Source organism: Salmo trutta, chromosome 28 (genome assembly GCF_901001165.1).
Source record: "Salmo trutta chromosome 28, fSalTru1.1, whole genome shotgun sequence".
In the NCBI taxonomy this organism is placed as follows: domain Eukaryota; kingdom Metazoa; phylum Chordata; class Actinopteri; order Salmoniformes; family Salmonidae; genus Salmo; species Salmo trutta.
In genome coordinates this window covers 37,279,416-37,301,137 of record NC_042984.1, presented here as the reverse complement: position 1 = coordinate 37,301,137, position 21,722 = coordinate 37,279,416, and the positions used below count along the sequence as shown (strand labels likewise).

At 42.3% G+C, this 21,722-nt stretch overlaps 1 protein-coding gene across 3 annotated transcripts in view; it reads right to left on the bottom strand.

Annotated features, from left to right (window-relative positions):
* The window catches only part of LOC115166152 (cadherin-like protein 26), a 106,254-nt gene that overhangs the window by 13,328 nt on the left and 71,204 nt on the right, over positions 1-21,722 (bottom strand). For all 3 annotated transcript variants that reach the window (XM_029719892.1, XM_029719891.1, XM_029719893.1), the window contains exons 2-16: positions 19,380-19,451; positions 19,191-19,283; positions 18,809-18,967; positions 18,563-18,710; positions 18,210-18,382; positions 17,929-18,057; positions 17,578-17,763; positions 16,990-17,270; positions 15,197-15,342; positions 12,931-13,158; positions 12,376-12,597; positions 11,397-11,527; positions 10,734-10,826; positions 7,211-7,279; positions 5,179-5,286 (exon numbers count right to left, since the gene is read on the bottom strand). In XM_029719892.1, the coding sequence (XP_029575752.1) occupies positions 5,179-5,286; positions 7,211-7,279; positions 10,734-10,826; positions 11,397-11,527; positions 12,376-12,597; positions 12,931-13,158; positions 15,197-15,342; positions 16,990-17,270; positions 17,578-17,763; positions 17,929-18,057; positions 18,210-18,382; positions 18,563-18,710; positions 18,809-18,967; positions 19,191-19,283; positions 19,380-19,445 (2,232 nt within the window). In that variant the 5' untranslated portion in view covers positions 19,446-19,451. The remainder of the gene's footprint in view (positions 1-5,178; positions 5,287-7,210; positions 7,280-10,733; positions 10,827-11,396; positions 11,528-12,375; positions 12,598-12,930; positions 13,159-15,196; positions 15,343-16,989; positions 17,271-17,577; positions 17,764-17,928; positions 18,058-18,209; positions 18,383-18,562; positions 18,711-18,808; positions 18,968-19,190; positions 19,284-19,379; positions 19,452-21,722) is intronic.

Below are 21,722 nucleotides of genomic sequence, written 5' to 3'. Positions count from 1 at the left end.
AACTAGATTTGATTTGGATAGAAAACACCCTAAAGTTTCTAAAACTGTTTGAATGGTGTCTGTGAGTATAACAGAACTCATTTGGCAGGCCAAAACCTGAGAAGATTCCAAACAGGAAGCGCTCTCTCTGACTATTTCTTGGCCTTCTTGATCATCTCTAACCAAAACAGGGGATCTCTGGCATAACGTGACATTTTCTAACGCTCCCATAGGCTCTCAGAAGGCGCCAGAACGATGAATGGTGGCTTTGCAGGCCATGGCTGAAAAACATTAGCGCATTTGGATAGTGGTCGATCTGAAGACAATGAGACTGGAGGCGCATGCACGAGCCGACACCATGTTTACTTTCTCTCTCTTTGAACGAAAACAACGACTCCCGGTCGGAATATTATCGCTTTTTTACGAGAAAAAAGCATACAAATTGATTTTAAACAGCGTTTGACATGCTTCGAAATACGGTAATGGAATATTTAGAATTTTTTTGTCACGAAACGTGTCGGGCGCGTCACCCTTCTTTACCCTTCGGATAGTGTCTTGAACGCACGAACAAAACGCCGCTATTTGGATATAACTATGGATTATTTGGAACCAAACCAACATTTGTTATTGAAGTAGAAGTCTTGGGAGTGCATTCTGACGAAGAACAGCAAAGGTAATCAAACTTTTCTAATAGTAAATCGGAGTTTGGTGAGTACCACACTTGGTGAGTGTCAAAATAGCTAGCCTGTGATGGCCGGGCTATCTACTCAGAATATTGCAAAATGTGCTTTCACCGAAAAGCTATTTTAAAATCGGACATAGCGAGTGCATAAAGGAGTTCTGTATCTATAATTCTTAAAATAATTGTTATGTTTTTTGTGAACGTTTATCGTGAGTAATTTAGTAAATTCACCGGAAGTGTTCGGTGGGAATGCTAGTCACATGCTAGTCACATGCTAATGTAAAAAGCTGGTTTTTGATATAAATATGACCTTGATTGAACAAAACATGCATGTATTGTATAACAATGTCCTAGGATTGCCATCTGATGAAGATCATCAAAGGTTAGTGCTGCATTTAGCTGTGGTTTGGGTTTATGTGACATTATATGCTAGCTTGAAAAATGGGTGTCTGATTATTTCTGGCTGGGTACTCTGCTGACAATCTAATGTTTTGCTTTCGTTGTAAAGCCTTTTTGAAATCGGACAGTGTGGTTAGATTAACGAGAGTCTTGTCTTTAAAATGGTGTAAAATAGTCATATGTTTGAGAAATTGAAGTAATAGCATTTCCAAGGTATTTGAATATCGCGCCACGGGATTACACTGGCTGTTGAGTAGGTGGGACGCAAGCGTCCCACTGGCCCAGAGAGGTTAAATGGAAAGAATATGGCACCACAACAAACCTGCCAATAGAGGGCTGCCCACCAAATCTCACGGACCAGGCAAGCAGGGCATTAATCAGAGAGGCAACAAAGAGACCAAAGATAACCCTGAAGGAGCTGCAAAACGCCACAGCGGAGATTGGAGTATCTGTCCATAGGACCACTTTAAGCCGTACACTCCACAGAGTGGACTGGCCAGAAAAAAAGGCATTGCTTAAAGAAAAAAATAAGCTAACACGTTTGGTGTTCGCAAAAAGGCATGTGGGAGACTCCCCAAACATATGGAAGACGGTACTCTGGTCAGATAAGACAAAAATTTTGCTTTTTGGCCATCAAGGAAAATGATATGTCTGGCGCAAACCCGACACCTCATCACCCCGAGAACACATTTTTACATTTACATTTTAGTCATTTAGCAGACGCTCTTATCCAGAGCGACTTACAGTAGTGAAGGCATACATTTCATAAAAAAAACAATTATTCCGTACTGGTCCCCTGTGGGAATCGAACCCACAACCCTGGCGTTGCAAACACCATGCTCTACCAACTTTCCCCACAGTGAAGCATGGTGGTGGCAGAATCATGCTGTGGAGATGTTTTTCATCAGCAGGGACTGGGAAACTGGTCAGAATTGAAGGAATGATGGACGGTGCTAAATACATGGAAATTCTTGAGGGAAACCTGTTTCCGTCTACCAGAGATTTAAGACTGGGATGGAGGTTCACCTTCCAGCAGGACAATGACCCTAAGCATACTGCTAAAACAACACTCAAGTGGTTTAAGGGGAAACATTGAAATGTCTTGGAATGGCCTAGTCAAAGCCCAGACCTTAATCCAATTGAGAATCTGTGGTGTGAGTTAAAGATTGCTGTACACCAGCGGAACCCACCCAACTTGAAGGAGCTGGAGCAGGTTTGCCTTGAGGAATTGGCAACAATCCCAGTGACTAGATGTGCCAAGCTTGTAGAGACATACCCCAAGAGACTTGCAGCTGTAATTTCTGTAAAAGGTGACTCTACAAAGTATTGACTTTGGGGGGGGGGGTAAATAGTTATGCACGTTCAGTTTTTTTATTTCTTGTTTGTTCACAATAAAAAATATTTTGTATCTTCAAAGTGGTAGGCATGTTGTGTAAATTAAATGATACAACCCCCCCCCCAAAATCTATTTTATTTCCAGGTTGTAAGGCAACAAAATAAGAAAAATGCCAAGGGGGTGAATACTTTCGCAAGTCACTGTAAACAAAGATAAACAATCAAATCATTACTTTAAGACATGAAGCTCAGTCAATACTTAAATTTGAAGTGTAGTCACAAAAACACTCAAGCTCTGATGAAACTGGCTCTCATGAGTACCGCCACAGGAAAGGAAGACCTAGTTACCTCTTTTTTTTGTCTTTCTTTTATGTAACCTTTATTTAACTAGGCAAGTCAGCAGATGATAAGTTCATTAGAGTTACCAGCCTCAGAAAATACAGCCCAAATAAATGCTTCAGAGTTCAAGTAACAGACACAGCTCAACATCAGCTGTTCAAAGAGACCGCGTGAATCAGGCCTTCATGGTCGAATTGCTGCAAAGAAACCACTACTAAAGAGCACCAATAAGAAGAGACTTGATTGGGCCAAGAAACACGAGCAACGGACATTAGACCGGTGTAAATCTGTGCATTGGTCTGATGAGTCCAAATTTTCGATTTTTGGTTCCAACCACCGTGTCTTTGTGAGATGGAGAGGATGTGAACGGATGATCTTGCAAGTGTGGTTCCCACCGTGAAGCAAGGAGGAGGTGTGATGGTGTGGGGGTGCTTTGCTAGTGACACTTTCTGTGATTTATTTAGAATTCAAGGCACACTTAACCAGCATGGCTACCACAGCATTCTGCAGCGATACACCATCCCATCTGGTTTGCGCTTAGTGGGACTATCATTTGTTTTTCAACAGGACAATGACCCAACACACCTCCAGGCTGTGTAAGGGCTATTTTACCAAGGAGGAGAGTGATGGCGTGCTGCATCAGATGACCTGGCCTCCACAATCACCTGACCTCAAACCAATTGAGATGGTTTGGGACAATTTGGACCTCAGAGTGAAGGAAAAGCAGCCAACAAGTGCTCAGCATATGTGGGAACTCCTTCAAGACTGTTGAAAAAGCATTCCAGGTGAAGCTGGTTGAGAGAATGCCAAGAGTGTTCAATGCTGTCATCAAGGCAAAGGGTGGCTAATCTGAAGATTCTAAAATGTATTTTGATTTGTTTAACACTTTTTTGGTTACTGCATGATTCCTGTGTTATTTCATAGTTTTGATGTCTTCACTATTATTCTACAATGTAGAAAATAGTAAAAATAAAGAAAACCCCATGAATGAGTAGATGTGTCCAAACTTTTGACTTGTACTGTAAATCAATAGTTTTTTGTATTCTGAAAATGTCTGAAACATTACATTTCTTGACCATGCTATAGGTCATGTAACTGTTTGTTACATGCAATATGCTTTGTGGACGTCACCGGACAGATGTTGAATTCGAGAACTTTTTGGAATGACACTGCAAATGTTCAAGTACCCCCCTAGTAGTCCCTTGGGTTTAGCTCGTTGGTCCCAGATGACTCGAGAGTGATATATATATTTTCAGTGTTTTCTGACTGCTGGGTTTAGGCTGTTAAGTTTTGATTGGGGGTAGTTCGGTAGTGCAATTAACTATCCCTCGTGCTTGCACTGGATGCGAGGAACTAATTAAAACAGCTTGCGTGCTAGAAAGCAGAGTTGGTAATCACGTATTGGGACTTGTATACACTATGTTTGGACAGTCAAAGTTCATCTTGGAGACAGACGACTCAAGAGAAATCATGGAACCATAGCACTCCACTGCCATCCACTCCGGTGAGGTTTTTAGCTTGGAGGTGTTAGGCCCAGGGTTGAAGTGTCTGTCCCTGGAGAGCAGGAGGGTAGTCAACAGGTAGCTTAGCAGTTTCCGATAGATGTTGAAGAACTTGTTTGTTACTCCCAAGTGTTTCAGTCAAGTAGGAAGCGAGGTAGACTTGGCCATTAATCAGGACATCATGCTGTGTCCTGTCCGGAGATGGCATTCCCCACCGCCAACAGTAGATTGACTGTGTCATCCCAGCAAGGATGCACTGAGATTATCAATAGAACACAGCTACATAGCTGACAATTTTACTAGAGATAAAACGCATAATTGCGCTTTAAATCTATGTGAGTTATTTAGCTGGGGTCGGCGTACACAACCTGGTCTCAGATCATTTCGTATTATTCTGTATCTAAAGCCAAGACACTCTACTGTGGTTACTTAAGGCAAAAATGAAAGGTGAATAGTTGGTCGGAGTGGGCGTAAAACGTGAACGTCTAGCAACCTAAAGGCTGCGAGTTTGAATGTCATAATGGACAACCTTAGCATTTTAGCTAATTAACAACTTTTCAACTACTTGCTACTTTGCAACTACTTAGAACGATAGCTAACCTTTCCCCTAACCTTAACCCTTTTAGCTAACCCTTCCCCTAACTTTAATAATTTAACCTAACTCCTAAACTTAACCCTGACCTTAATCCTAACCCCTGACCCTAACCCCTAGCTAATGTTAGTGAGCTAGCTAACATTAGCCACCTAGCTATAATTATTAAAATATCATACATTTTGCAAAAATGTCAATATAATCAATTCCGGGTAGTAACACAACAAATGTGGAAAAAGTCAAGGGGTGTGACGTGTGAACCCTTTCTGAAGGCACTGTATGCAGCGCTAAGGTTGAAAAAGGAGGATTATGTTGCCCCTTTGTGGCTGCCTGGAGCAGATGCCACTTACCTTGCTTTGCCCATCCTGGCTTCTCAGAGTTCCGTTGGCTTCGCTCATTCTCTGGAATGTTCCCGATCCTGAGAACCCTCCCCCTCCTGAGGAGGACAGCTTGGTGACCTGGGGAGAGATGGAGGATGAGTACTGAGACAATGGGCACAACTGCCATTATACATGATATACCTTATAATGTACACTATATATACACACAAAAGTATATGGATTTGCCTATTTCAGCCACACTCGTTGCTGATAGGTGTATAAAATTGAGCACACAGCCATGCAATCTCCATAGAAAAAACATTGGCAGTAGAATGGCCATACTGAAGAGGTCAGTGACTTTCAACATGGCGACGTCTCCAACAACTCAATTCGTCAAATTTCTGCCCTGCTAGAACTGGCCCGATCAATTGTAAGTGCTGTTATTGAGAAGTGAATATGTCTAGGAGCAACAATGGCCCAGCCACAAAGTGGTAGCCACACAAGCTCACAGAACAGGACCGCTGAGTGCTGAAGCACATAGCAAGGAAAAATGATCTGTCCTCGGTTACAACACTCACTACCAAGTTCCAAACTGCCTCTGGAAGCCACGGCACCACAAGAACTGTTCGTCGGGAGCTTCGTGAAATGGGTTTCCATGGCCGAGCAGCTGCACACAAGCGGCTCACAATGTGCAATGCCAACCTTCGGTTGGAGTGGTGTAAAGCTCGCCATCATTGGACTCTGGAGCAGTGGAAACGTGTTCTTTGGAGTGATGACTCACACTTCACCATCTGGCAGTCTGACGGACGAATCTGGATTTGGTGGATGCCAGGATAACACTACCTGCCCGAATGCATTGTGCCAACTGTAAAGTGTGTTGGAGGAATAATGGTCTGGAGCCCCTTAGTTCCAGTAAAGGGAAATCTTAACGCTACAGTATACAATGAATGACATTCTAGACAATTCTGTAGTACTTCCAACTTTGTGGCAACAGTTTGGGGAAGGCCCTTTCCTGTTTCAGCATGACAATGCCCCCTTGCACAAAGCGAGGTCCATGGCTGGCCAGCACAGAGCCCTGACCTCAACCCCATCAAACACCTTTGGGATGAATTGGAACGCCGACTGCGAGCCAGGCCTAATCGCCCAACGTCAGTGTCTGACGTCACTAATGCTCTCGTGGCTGAATGGAAGCAAGTCCCTGCAGCAATGTTCCAACATCTAGTGGAAAGCCTTCCCAGAAGAGTGGAGGCTGTTATAGCAGCAAATGGGGGACCAGCTCCATATTAATGCCCATGATTTTGAAATGAGATGTTCGACAAGCAGGTGTCCACATACTTTTGGTCATGTAGTGTACACTCATGCCCTACTCCATCAGCTAGGAGTATCCTCCATCAGAATTGTGTACCACTGTTGTCACCACTATTTTGTTGAGCTAAGTAAGGCCATGATATGCGCATGTTAGATAATGACAGGGTAATAGTGTAAACGCACAAAGTGCTAGATGAAACTATAACTAAGGACTATAAAGAGTTAAATTGTGTTTTGCACACTGATGTAGTACCACTCAACATAAAACTATGGAACGTATAATACTGAGACAGGTAGAAAGAGCATGTAATGCTCTTTGATACATCTCTCATAAATAATGACACGGGTCAAAGACAATGCTATTCAGTGCAATTGAACAGTCAGGGATAGTACAACTGGTCGAAGCTGTAGTAGACATTGGCAATTTACAAAGTTCCCCAAACATCAGAATGTGCTAGAGCATGGCACTTCAACCCTGTTCCTGGAGAACTACCCTCCTGTAGGGTTTCACTCCAACCCCAGTTGTAACTAACCTAATTCAGCTGCTCAACCAGCTGATTGTTAGAATCAGGTGCACTTGATTAGGGTTGGAGTGAAAACCAACAGGACAGTTGCTCTCCAGGGAAAAGTAGTTCAAAGGTATTTTTAAACACAACACGTTTTAAAACATATACTTGATGTTTCCATTATGCTGAATTTAGGCTGAAACTTCAACGCTTGAAAAATCAGGTTTGTCAGCAAGGCTGTCACTTACCACGGTCCTCCCTGTGGTTCTGTACATCTCATTGGTCTCTTGGGTCATCTCATTGGTCTCCTGAGTAAGCTGTCCAGTCAGAGCAGAGAGTCAAGCACAGCATAAATAGCCTCTGCCGAGTACCCAAAAACCAGATGTTTCGGTTTTCAAGGGATATGAAAAGAGAGCTTTTGGGTGTTAACAAGGTGACACTTAACTTTACTGAATTGGTTGAACAGTGCAGAAGAGAACTTCCCCCAACTGTTTTTTTTCTTCTCGTCAAGACCAGTATGTTGAGCAAGGGTCTCCAACCCTGTTCCTGGAGAGCTAACCTCCTGTAGGTTTTTACTCCAACACCAGTTTTAACTAACCTGGTTCAGTTTATCAACCAGCTAATTAGAATCAGGTGTGCTAGATTAAGGTTGGATTGAAAACCTACAGGACGGTAGCTCTCCAAGAACAGGGTTGGAGAGCCCTGATGTAGGGGATCTAGTTTCAGGCATTTCCTTTAAACAACAGGGATTTAGACTGTGATCACTGTGTTGTAGTGAAATAGTGGAAAATGGAGTACAGATGTAAGATCTTAATTTGATCACCCGTTTGCAGTAGAAATGCAGGAAATGTAAAACTTTCAGTGCATTTGAGGTTTAAAACGGCTTCTGAAGTTTAGTTTCCACTTTTAAATTTCAGACTTAATAATTTTCCCTTATGAAAACTGATAGCACTTTATAATACCTCCAAATAACAAAGCATTTATAATTGTTTAGTAAATAGTTTATTAATCATTTATTAATCATTACTCCAGTCATGAGATGTTTAATATAGGTCCTTATAAACCATTTACTAATCATTAGTTAAGTCTTTTTGCGTGGCCTCATCTAAAGTGTGGGATATTTATACTTTATAAATACTTTATAAATGTTTTGAGTGACATTGTGAAACAAATATTGCAAGGATTTGAGGAAGAGTAATGGGAATGTTTCGCTAATGTTTTGCAACCTTTGAAACGCGAACTAATCATAAAACAGAGAAAGGTATTCTACACACAACAGCTGGCAGGACCAGCCAGTTTTTGTCTAGTGGATTTGTATTCTTTCATTACTACTGATATGTGATTGAGGAAGAAATGTTACATGTATGATTTGCAGGTAGAAATGTTACATCTTAACCTTTAAATGCTTCCATTGCTTCACTCTTTAAACAGCAGACACTTTTCACACATGGCTTTGCTTGGCGGGACCTTTACTGGGCAAGTAGTAACTATTTAAACGTAAACAGCAAAAATAAATATTACGATATTGTTTCCTTACCTCATAAGCAGTCTATAGACTGCTCTTAATCGCTCGTGGACAGACTGTAATAGCTCTGTAATAGCTACTGTAAATTGGACAGTGAAGTTAGATTAACAAGAATTTATCCTTTCTGCCGATATAAGACATGTCTATGTCCTGGAAAGTTTGCTGTTACTTACAATGTCATGCTAATCACATTAGTGCACGTTAGCTCAACCATCCCGGTATAGGGACACCGATCCAGTAGAGGTTAACAGATGGACATGCCATTGGTAGACATTCTATCTTTTGGAGAAAAATTACACTGGTCACTCAAAACATTTCTAAAGTATTTCTAAAGTAAAAATAGCCCACACTTTAGACAAGGCCATGCAAAAAGACAACTAATGATTAGTAAATGGTTTATAAGGATCTATATTAAATGTCTTATAAATGATCTTACGAATCATTACTAAATACTTTAAACGTTGTTTACAAATGTGTGAATAACTAGGATACTAACATTTACAAATGTATGAGTAATGATTAATGAATAAACGATTTACTAATGCATTAGAATTATGTGACGTTATTATAAAGTGCTACCTGAAAATGTATCAACGCCTACAAAAATGTCCATTAATTATAATCCGCATAATAATTCACATTTCCTGTTGCTGTAGGATTATTTTCCTGCTGTAGTAAACTGGCTCAGATTAAGATACTACATCTGTATATAGTAACTAGTCTTGTTGTTGTTGGTGAAAGAGTTAATAATATGGTGAAAGAGTTAATAATATGATATATGAAGAGGTGTGGCGTAGCAGATAGAGCGTAAGGTAGATAGTAGGTAGCTCTGTTCAACAGTAGGGCTATCTTACAGTTTGGAGACTTGGCTCTAACTCACTCTCAATTGACAAGCTGATGGCATGCTTGTACCAACAAGTCCATCCTTTTTAGGAAACCATCATAAAATATTATGCACTATATAACTTAGCGCACCTCATAAATCTTCTAAATCTCACTAATGTTCTCCCACCATCATACTTTACTATGCCCTCTAGTGCACACTGTGCCCTACACAATCCACTATGTTAAATATCTTAGTTCACATTACTACACTCTATTTTATCCCGTACACTCCATACATCTCTAGTACACACTACTATGATTTGCCTTTTTTTGTTGTTGTACTTTTACCCCTTTTTCTTCCCAATTGGTAGTTACAGTCTTGTCCCATCGCTGCAACTCCCCTACGGACTCGGGAGAGGCGAAGGTTGAGAGCCATGCGTCCCCTGAAACACGATCCTGCCAAGCCGCACTGCTTCTTGACACAATGCTCGCTTAACCCAGAAGCCAGACGCACCAATGTTTCAGTCGAAACACTGTCCAACCCGCAACCGTAGTCAGGTTGCAGGCTCCCGGCCCGCCACAAGGAGTCGCTAGAGCGCGACAGGACAAGGAAATCCCGGCCGGCCAAACCCTCCCCTAACCTGGAAGTCGCAGGGCCAATTGTGCGCTGCCTCATGGGTTTCCAGGTCATGATGCAGTGCCTTGGACCGCTGCGCCACTCGGGAGGATGCTGTCTGTACTGTATTCTATACTTAATACAAAAGTCAAGTCATCCAAGCCGATCAACTAGGCCTACAGGTATTTACAAGCAAGTGTAACTGACACCTTTTCCGGGGCCACCAACACATTCTTTTAGCAGACTGGTTCATCTTCCCTGCACAGTCAAACTAGACATGGACGTGTGGTTTGGAGAATGTGGTCAGTGTTGTAGGCCTACTCACTTTGCATGTGACACATGTGCTCATGAGTCACAAGTTACGAGTCACACCCAAATCATGTATGTGAGCTATTTTACTGTCTCTCATTGGTACAATAGAAAATAAATTATGCTAGTGGTGACAGAACCTGCTTCAGTTCGTGCTTTCCATACCTATAGTACATATTAGAGGGAAACACACACCCTACACAGAAACCACTAATCACCTGTAACTGTCATTGTATTAATGACTTCTATTAACTCTGTAACTCTGTTCCTCCATCATGGTACATCTCATACACTCTCTCACACACAACTCCACCTAACCGTGCAGAACACACACACACACACACACACACACACACACACACACAGCATTGAAAAACCTCAAACCCTGTTGTGACCATAGACCATTTATAAATAAGGGCTGTGAAGCAGAAAGAGATAAGTTAAAGACAAAATGAAGAAGAAGAAGAGAGGAAAGTAAGGATAGTGGCCAGTTTACCTTTATGCCTGTGGTGGCCTGCTTCATTCCATCAACCACCTTCACGGCTACATGGTTGGGAGTGGTGCGAGTCAAGATCAACATGGGCTCACCCTAAGAGAGAGGGACAGGAGGAGAGAGAGAGAGGTGGAGGGGAAAGAAGGAGGATAGGGGCATGGGAGGAGTGGAGGCAGGAGAGAGGAGGAGTGGAGGCAGGAGAGAGGAGGAGTGGAGGCAGGAGAGGTAAGCAGAGAGGATTGGAAAAGAAGAGGAGTTTAGGAAAGCAGTGGAGGAACGAGAAGGAGAAAAGGGGTGAGGAGAGAAGAGAACATTAAAAGAAGAAATGACAAGAACAATTAAAAGTTAATACAACATGAAACATGTCAGATGACATACGGAGCCATTCGCATACCAGAGGGAGAACACCTGTCTTGCCATGAGTACATACCAGTAAAGACCTGTCATACCCAGACCTGCCACACGCAGACTCAACGACCACCATGATGTAAGCACATCACAGCCCAGTAAGGGATTGTTTTGTACACTCCTGTCTGTGTGCTGAACACCCCAAACTTTGCACATTGTGTACAAATAAATAGCTAATAAACCTATATTATTACTGCACACACACACACGGATGCACACACTTGCACGCGTAACCCACATGCACACACCCACACACACCTTGCATGCGGAGCTCCCTCCCTCCTCGTTGTATTTGATAAGAGTCTGGTTTCTCTCGTCTTGCGGATTGAGGGGGAGGTGTGTGAAAGTCTTACCGCCACACTCACACAGCAGGAGGAAAAGCAGCAGCACTGGAAGAGGGACACACAACCACAGTGTCACTACTAACAGTCATACGTATAACATAGCATTTTACCGTACAAACAACTCACAGATGTTTAAAGTCATGTTTGTATAACACTTCATAGCACGTCATTGCTATATTACTGCTTTCTATTAACATGCTTTAACAATATTGCATCACAAGTGTCACGTTCTGACCTGTAAAGGTGTGATTTGTTGGTGTTTAGTTTGGTCAGCACGTGGCAGGGGGTATTTGTTTTATGTGGTTCAGGGTGGTTGTGTGTATGTGTCCATGTAGAGAGGGGTATTTGATTTATTAGTCCAGGGTTTTGGTTATTGTTCTATGTTAGTTTATTTCTATGTTCTGTCTAGTCATTTGTATTTCTATGTTTAGTTAATTGGTGTTGGGGCCTTCAGTTGGAGGCAGCTGTCTGTAGTTGCCTCTGATTGAAGGTCCTATAATTAGAGGTGTGTTTGTATTGTGGATTGTGGGTAGTTGTATTCTGTTTTGTGCTTGTCACCTGACAGAACTGTTAGTGTCGGTTCTGTTAATTGTATACGTGTTTATTTTGTTTCTCCTTCTTATATATTAAAGAGAAGATGAGTATACACTTCCCTGTTGCGTCTTGGTCCTCCACACACAACACTCATTACAGCAAGTTTGATCTCAATTCGATAGATGTGATTTGGATTAGACTGTATCTTTCAACATTTTCCCCACTCCAGATTTCAGGGTATAAGCACTATGGTTAGTTCTAAGACTGTCTGAGTAACTGACTTACTGATTATCCGCCTACTCTCTAACTATCCCTTATCTCTATCTACAGTAATCCATACCTATTCCCTTCTAACTCACGTAAGAGGAGAAGCAGTCCAGCCAGCAGTAGTCCTATAGCGGCCAAGCCCAGGCTGGAGGTCCGGGGTAGAGAGGCCCTACACTTGTCCCCTCCCCCACAGTCACACACCATAACCTGGACAGTGTCATTTACAACCATCCCTTGCTGGTCCTGGATCACCAGAGGCACTGTGTAGTTACCGTACGGCAGACTCTTCAGACTGACAAGACCTGCCTCCATACCTGACCACAAGGGAGAAAGAGAGAGAGGGGTGGAAGGAGAGGAAAAGAAGGTAGGGGGTTAATTATATTCAATTCTGTGCAGCGTTGAAGGACCTGACATCTCAGTATTTTTTTTATTTTTTAGGTTAGCAGGTTGTGTTGAGATGTGCTGAAATGTCCATGTGTATTTATGGACTTTGGACGAGGTCTGTGACTGCTATACAACCCTTCAGCTCTGTATGGAAATAGATGACTATATATCAGGATAAATACAGAGCATTGGTGTGTGTGTGTGTGTGTGTGTGTGTGTGTGTGTATATGGTTGTGTGTGATTCTGTGTGTGATTCTGCTAACCAGTGGCAGGGTCCAGTTTCCAGTGGCTCTTCAATGCTTTGTCTCTGTTGTCCTCTCCCAGGGAGAGGAAACAGGGACATCCAAAGGGAGGGTTGTCCTTGTCTGCTACCGGCACAATCACCTTGTTACCACACATCACCAGCTTCTTCTCGACCACATAGGGCTTGTTATCATTGATATCCCCCAGGTGGACCAGAATGGTGCCTGTAGCCGTGGCAGGGGGCTCCCCTGAGAAACAAAGACAGAGACTTTGAATACTTTATTATGCTCAATACCATACACATATGCATTTGTACAGGTGAAGTCGGATGTTTACATACACCTTAGCCAAATATATTTAAACTCAGTTTTTCACAATTCCTGACATTTAATCCTAGTAAAAATTCCCTGTTTTAGGATCACCACTTTATTTAAGAATGTGAAATGCCAGAATAATAGTAGAGAGAATGATTTATTTCAGCTTTTATTTCTTTCATCACATTCCCAGTGGGTCAGAAGTTTACATACACTCAATTAGTATTTGGAAGAATTGCCTTTAAATTGTTTTAACTTGGGTCAAACATTTCGGGTAGCCTTCCACAAGCTTCCCACAAGTTGGGTGAATTTTGGCCCATTCCTCCTGACAGAGCTGTTGTACCTGAGTCAGGTTTGTAGGCCTCCTCGCTCACACACACTTTTTCAGTTCTTCCCACATATTTTCTATAGGATTGAGGTCAGGGCTTTGTGATGGCCACTCCAATACCTTGACTTTGTTGTTGTCAATTTGGTAGACCCATTTGCGACCAAGCTTTAACTTCCTGACTGATGTCTTGAGATGTTGCTTCAATATATCCACATAATTTTCCTACCTCATGATGCCACCTATTTTGTGAAGTGCACCAGTCCCTCCTGCAGCAAAGCACCCCCTCAACATGAGGCTGCCACCCCCGTGCTTCACGGTTGGGATGGTGTTCTTCAACTTGCAAGCCTCCCCCTTTTTCCTCCAAACATAACGATGGTCATTATGGCCAAACAGTTCTATTTTTGTTTCATTAGACCAGAGGACATTTCTCCAAAAAGTAAGATCTTTGTCCATATGTGCAGTTGCAAACCATAGTCTGACAAGGCCTTTCAGGGTTATGTCAATATAGGACTCGATTTACTGTGGATATAGATACTTTTGTACCTGTTTCCTCCAGATCTTCATAAGGTCCTTTGCTGTTGTTCTGGGAGTGATTTGCACATTTCGCACCAAAGTACGTTCATCTCTAGGTGAGACAGAACGCATCTTCTTCCTGAGCGGTATGAAGGCTGTGTGGTCAAATTGTCATTGTCGTGTGTGTAGGTGGCAGGGAAGTCAGGCGCATGAGAAACCAACTTGGTGTAACTGGGGTAGTTTAATCATTATATAAAACAAACTCCCAAAAAAACAACGTACATAAAAATAAACATGGGTAAACATACCCATCGCACACCTATACAAAATACACGATCACATAACCACAAACAATCTCCGACAAGGACATGAGGGGAAACAGCCTGTAATTAATGGGATTGGCACCAGGTGTGTAGGAAGACAAGACAAAACCAATGGAAAATGAAAAATGTATCAATGATGGCTAGAAGACCGGTGACGTCGACCACTGAGCACCACCCGAACAAGGAGGGGCATCAACTTCGGCAGAAGTCGTGACACAAATGGTCTTTACACTTGCGTACTATTGTTTGTACAGATGAACGTGGTACCTTCAGGCATTTGGAAATTGCTTCCAAGGATTAACCAGACTTGTATAGGTCTGCAATTTTTTTTCTGAAGTCTTGACTGATTTCTTTTGATTTTCCCATGATGTCAAGCAAAGAGGCACTGAGTTTGAAGGTAGACCTTGAAATACATTCACAGGTACACCTCCAATTGACTCAAATGATGTCAATTAGCCTATCAGAAGCTTCTAAAGCCATGACATCATTTTCTGGAATTTTCCAAGCTGTTTAAAGGCACAGTCAACTTACTGTATGTAAACTTCTGACCCACTGTGATACAGTGAATTATAAGTGAAATAATCTGTCTGTAAATAATTGTTGGAAAAATTACTTGTGTCATGCACAAAGTAGATGTCCTAACCGACTTGCCAAAACTATAGTTTGTTAACAAGAAATTTGTGGAGTGGTTAGAAAAACAAGTTTTAATGACTCCAACCTAAGTGTATGTAAACTTCCGACTTCAACTGTACGTACACACAGCTGCATGCAAGCACACACACAAACACATGCACACATACACACTAACCGTTGTCTATAGCTTGGATTAGGATAGTGTAGATGTTGTCTTTATTGACGTAAGGTGACTCCCGGTCCATCTTCTTCACTGTAGTAACCTCTCCTGTCTTGGGATCTATGGTGAACCAACCTGCTGGGTCCTCAACTAACTCATACCTGGTCAGGACATGGAGAGGACAGATGGACAGACAGGCAGTCAGACAGACAGACAGGCAGACAGGTTAACACATGGCTTTTCTATACTGTCATAAGTAATAATGGTGAAACCAACTCAAATAAAACAAAGGCTTCAAATAATGTGCAGATGCTTAATGTGAACACACAATTTCACTATACACTACATGACCAAAAGTATGTGGACACCTGCTCGTCAAACATTCCAAAATCATGGGCATTAATATGGATTTGGTTCCCCCTTTGCTGCTATAACAGTCTCCACTCTTCTGGCAAGGCTTTCCACTAAATGTTGGAACATTGCGGGGACATGCTTCCATTCAGCCACAAGAGCATTATTAGTGAGGTTGGCGCTGATGTTGGGCGTTTAGGCCTGGCTCGCAGTCACAGTTTTAATTACTCCCAAAGGTGTTCGATGGGGTTGAGGTCAGGGCTCTGTGGAAGACCAGTCAAGTTCTTCCACACCGATCTCAACAAACCATTTCTGTATGGACCTCACTTTGTGCATGTCATGCTGAAACAGTAAAGGGCCTTCCCCAAACTGTTGCCTCAAAGTTGGAAGCACAGAATCGTCTAGAATATCATTGGATGCTGTAGCATTAAGATTTCCCTTCACTGGAACTAAGGGGCCTAGCTTGAACCATGAAAAACAGTCCCAGACCATTATTATCCTCCACCAAACATTACAGTTTGCACTACACATTGGGGCAGGTAGTGTTCTCCTGGCATCCACCAAACCCAGATTCATCCATCAGACAGTGAAGCATCACTCCAGAGAGCGCATTTCCATTTTTTAAAAATCTTTATTTAATTAGGCAAGTCAGTTAAGAGCAACTTCTTATTTTCAATGACGGCCTATGAACAATGGATTAACTGCCTTGTTCAGGGGCAGAGCAACAGATTTGTACCTTGTCAGCTCAGGGATTTGAACTTGCAACCTTCAGGTTACTAGTCCAATGCTCTAACCACTAGGCTACGCTGCCACCCCGAGTCCAATGGGGGCGAGCTTTACACCACTCCAACCGATGCTTGGCATTGTGTATTGTGATTTTAGGATAATGTCCGGCAGCTCGGCCATGGAACCCCCTTTCATGAAGCTCCCGACGAACTGTTCTTGTGCTGACATTGCTTCCAGAGGCAGTTTGGAACTCGGTAGTGAGTGATGCAGCTGAGAACAGATGATTTTTATGCTCTACGTGCACTCGGCGGTCCCGTTCTGTGAGCTTTTGTGGCCTACCACTTCGTGGCTGAGCTGTTGTTGCTCCTAGACGATTCCACTTCACAATAACAGCACTTACAGTGCCGGGGCAGCTCTAGCAGGGCAGAAATTTGATGAACTGACTTGTTGGACAGGTGGCATCCTACGATGGTGCCTTGTTGAAAGTCACTGTGCTCTTCAATAAGGCCATTCTACTGCCATTGTTTGTCTATGGAGATTGCATGGCGTTGTGCTCAATTTTATACACCTGTCTGCAATGGTGTGGCTGAAATAGCCGAATCCACTAATTTAAAGTGGTGTCCACAAACTTTTGTATATATATATTGTAAGTTGCGGGAATCAGTATCACAACCTAGGTGAATGAAGAATCATCATAATGTTTCTGAGGCACAACATGTTATGCCACCCACCTGATTTTTTCCACATCTGAGTCAACGTCAGTTACTTTGGGTTTGTACAGCACCTTTCCCACCTCCTGCTCTTCCTTTCCATACACGTCTGTCACTTTATTGTCAAACACCGGGGGGTCATTCACGTCAATCACCTTCACAGTCACGTTGACTGTCTGGGGGGTCACGGTCAAGGTCTTAGCAGGGGACATGGCCCCGCCGGAGCTACACACAAACAAAGGCTCCTCGTTCTCCACGGAGATCTGCACATTGGTCAACGTTGTCTTCTCAAAATCCTTCCCCTGAGAAAAACAGTCAAATCATCACAATAACTGTTCAATCACAACACTACAAAAAGAGGGCTCGCAATTCTAACCAATTACTGCTCTTTTTCTACATAAAATGGATCAATCAAGTAACAAAATGTTTTCCCTTGTGAGCACATTTTCGTGACTTTTTTTTTATTGCAGCAGCAAAATCAAGCATTTCAGAATGCAACTAGTGTATCACAAAAAAACTGCGAAATCCTGGAGGGACTGACTAAGTGATGTTCATGCTCAGAACGTTGTTGGCCTACTCATGTAAGGTCATAAGGTCAAACAGACTCACCTTGATGACAGTCAGTATACCCTCGTTGGTCTTGGGGTCGGTCTCGATCTTATAGTTTCCTTCCTCGTTCCCCATCACAATGGAGTAAACGGCTCGCCATGCAGGGGTGTTGGGGGTGTCTGCATCAGTCACAGCCACTCGGAGTATCTCTTTATTGGATTCCATCTCCATTATGTGAGTATCGTACTGCGAAAAAAGACGGTAAAGTAAGTATTTGTGCTTCAAAAATCAATAAAGACATTTTCAATCAATCGATCAATTGTTCAATTGATCAAACAACCAATCAACCAACAAATCATTGAACCAATCAATCAATCAACCAGTCAATCAATCAATCAACTTGGAACTTACGGTCTTGTTTTTGAACACTGGCTGGTGAGTGTTGGAGTCCATTATGTGGAGGTTGACCACTGCAGTTGAGGACAGGGCTGGTATCCCATGATCCTTAGCTTCAACAACCACTTTATACATCTTTACTTTCTATGTGAACAACAAAATAAATGAAATATTGATCAACCATTTTACATAAACTTATTGATTGTGTGTGTGTGTGTGCGCGTCAATTGTGTGTGTTTGCACATGCTGTATGTAATGATGTGTGTGTGTGTGTGTGTGTCATAGTGGAGCCTTACGTCATAGTCAAAGCAGCCGGTGAAGGTGAGCTGGCTCATCTTGGTGCCCTCCACCTGCTTCAGGTTGATCTTGGGCTCGGCTGGCTCCTGAGACAACAACCTGATACTGATCTTGGAGTTCTGTGTGTTCACCTGATCCATGTCCCTGGCTGTCAGAGGCACTGGCAGATACCCTGATACAGGGGGGAGGGAAATGAGTTCCCCTTTACATGTTCTCTATGATCAACAAAGAGCAGCCACTTGCCACTTAATTTCTCAGCCAAATGCAACAACTGCCTGGTTCTTGGGCGAACAGTCTAGCTAAGTATACTTTATATACAGGCACATGATTTACAGCCTTTGTGTGTACTGACCCTCTGGCATGTTCTCTTTTACACTGGCTTTCATGACAGGGTGCTCAAAGTAAGGGGCGTTGTCATTGATGTCCGTAATCTCCACGTCGAACGCCAGAGTCTTGTCCACAGACTTACCAGTCACCTTGTCGACGATGTCAAACATAATCTGTGGGAAATAATACATTACTGTTATGTTTAGATATTCCGTTTTGTCTGTCTGTTTAGATTCTGTCCGTCCATCTGTCTTTGTCTGTTGATGCTTACATGAAAGAAGGGGTATGTCTCCCTGTCGATAGGCTTGTGTACGTACACCACTCCGTCATTGTCGTCAATGGAGAACACGCCCACTGGTTCCTCGTTCACTCCAGTTCCAGATAAACGGAACTGATGACTTTTGAAAAGAGCCGTTTTATCGTTGAACATCTGGAAAGATGACCAGTTTTCAGGGCTATGAACACTGGGTCTGGTTTAGGGAGAAGCCCGAGAGCGGTAGAGGGTTCACAGTGAAGCTTACTACAGAGTTATGTTGGAACTGTTCTTCTCTTGAATGATTATATACTATTTATGGGCCCAATGGTTTCATACCTTTACTGAGGTTGCATGTGTAGACAGATTTGTCTTGTTTGTTGCTGTATGATGTTTTTACCTGTGTGGCGAATTTAGGGAAAGGTCCAGGGTCCTCCTCCACTAGCTCAATTGTGGATAGGACCCACGTTCTTTTGGAACGCAGCAGCAGCTCCTTTAGGAAATCAGAGAAGGTGAGGGGAAGAGGGTCATTGTACCTGTGTTTTTAAACTCAAATATATTTTAATTTCTGGAAATACCCATGACATACCCTCTTTTCCCGCTTGTTCAGTGTATAGTTGCCAGTATCATGTGCCAGTGCTAATGCAACCGTCATGGAGACCTGATGACATAAGAGTGCAAACATGCAATTAGAGAGAATATATTCACAGGTGTGTGTAGTAAAAATACATAAAGATGAAGGTGCGAATCATTGCAGGTGACAGACCTGTGGGAGCCATCATGATAGTGGGAGAGTTTGGATGTACTGTATAATGGCGTGCGTGCATGATCAGTAATGATGATGGTGGGAAGTACATTATATGCAGCAGGGGATGATTGTATGGAGCCGTGTAAGATAGAGGACATTGCCATTCGGTGTATTGTCTGTATTAGTCTCACATGCCAGAAAGTTGCTATGCAAACACATTGCATGATTAACTGAACACTAACTATTATTGTAAGAAAGGCCGCACTGCTCCTCTCCTCTACCTAACTTCCCTTCAAGGTCCCTTCAGTTTCTCTTATGTCCCGTTAGTTTGGCTGCTCAGCCTACTTTTTTTAAATTTAATTTTATTCCACCTTTATTTAACCTACCTAAGTTATCCCTCACTGATCATAGTCCTGCCATTCCCAACCAATCAGAACACTTGGAAATGCTCATCTGGACACTGCACCCATCCACTGCACCGGCCCACTCAGGTCAGAGTGTTATCGTAGTCCGAAGGGAGAAGAAGCATGTTTCGGAGGACTTAATATTGTCGACAGTAACATTTTTAAAAATCTTTATTTTAACAGGGAAAACAGACTGAGACCTGGATCTCTTTTATGGCTGTGCCCTGTGTAAACATGTTGACATATACAGTTTTAGGCATACAGACAAGAACATTTCAAACATACAAAACAAAGACACAATTCAACAGAAACAATCACAGATAACATCATATTGATCCTCCATAACATTTTTAAAATGGGCAAGGGACACCAGAGTGTCTAACTTAAGTTGGATCTGCAGTTTGTTCCATAAATAAGGCGCAAAGGAACTAAAGGCAGTCCTACCCAACTCTGTGGAGACCGCAGGAGTCTCTAATGTAATCCACATCTGTGATCTGGTTTTAAAATTTGTATATCTAGTGGAAATTAATGATGATATATATGGAGGTAGTTTTAAAAGAAGCGCTTTATAAATAAACAAGAGAGCATGTTGCTCTCGCCTCACAGATAGAGAGGCCCAACCCACATGTTGATAAAGGATACAGTGATGAGTTTTGTAACTATCACCCGTGATAAACCTGAGTGCACAATGGTAAATAGCATCCAGTGGTTTTAATGTGTTTGCCGATGCATGCATATAGATAATATCACCATAATCTAAAACGGACATAAAAGTAGCCTGCACAATTTGTTTTCTATTTACAAAGGACAGACAAGCCCTGTTTCTGTAAAGGAACCCTATCTTGAATTTGAGCTTTTTTCCCAATTCAGTAACATGTTTTTTAAAAGAAAGCCTATCATCTAACCATACCCCTAAATATTTATATGCAGAGACCTGTTTGATTTGAGTACCATCCAAGCTAGTGATTACAAAAGTGTTTCTAACTGAGAGTTTAGACCTAGAAAAAAACATGACATTTGTTTTCTTAGCGTTTAAAACAAGTTTAAGCTGTAAAAGAGACCCCTGTAGTATCCTAAAATCAGACTCCAACTGCATTAAAGCTTGGTCCGCTGTTGGAGCAATAGAGTCCATCACTGTGTCATCTGCATATAAATGGAATTTACAATATCTGACATCATCACCAATGTTGTTTATATAAAGTGAGAACAATAGTGGGCCAATAATTGAACCCTGAGGGTCCCCTTTAAGTAACTGTAAGGAGTCAGACTTGACCCCGTCGACCATGACGGCCTGAGTTCTATCTTTAAGATAGTCATAAAACCATCGGCAGGCATCCGTGCCCACTCCTATAGATGACAGCTTACTCAAAAGGATAGCATGGTCTACAGTGTCAAAAGCTTTTGACAAATCTACAAACAACGCAGCACAGTGCTTTCTATCATCTAAGGCATTTGCAATATCATTTACAACAAGCATAGTGGCCGATGTGGTACTGTGTTTAGATCTAAAACCAGATTGATTGGTGCTAAGAATACTGTTAGCAGAAAGAAAAGACCAACTGTTTGTTGACTATAGATTCTAGGATCTTTGCCAGACAAGGGAGCCTAGAGATGGGTTGATAGTTATCCAAATCACTACCGTCACCTCCCTTATGTAATGGCAGAACAAAAGCTGCTTTTCAGACCTTAGGGATAATTCCTGTGCTTAATGTTAGATTAAAAATGTGTGTCACTGAACCAGCAATGATAGGTGCAGCACACTTAAGTAAGAACGGGTCTA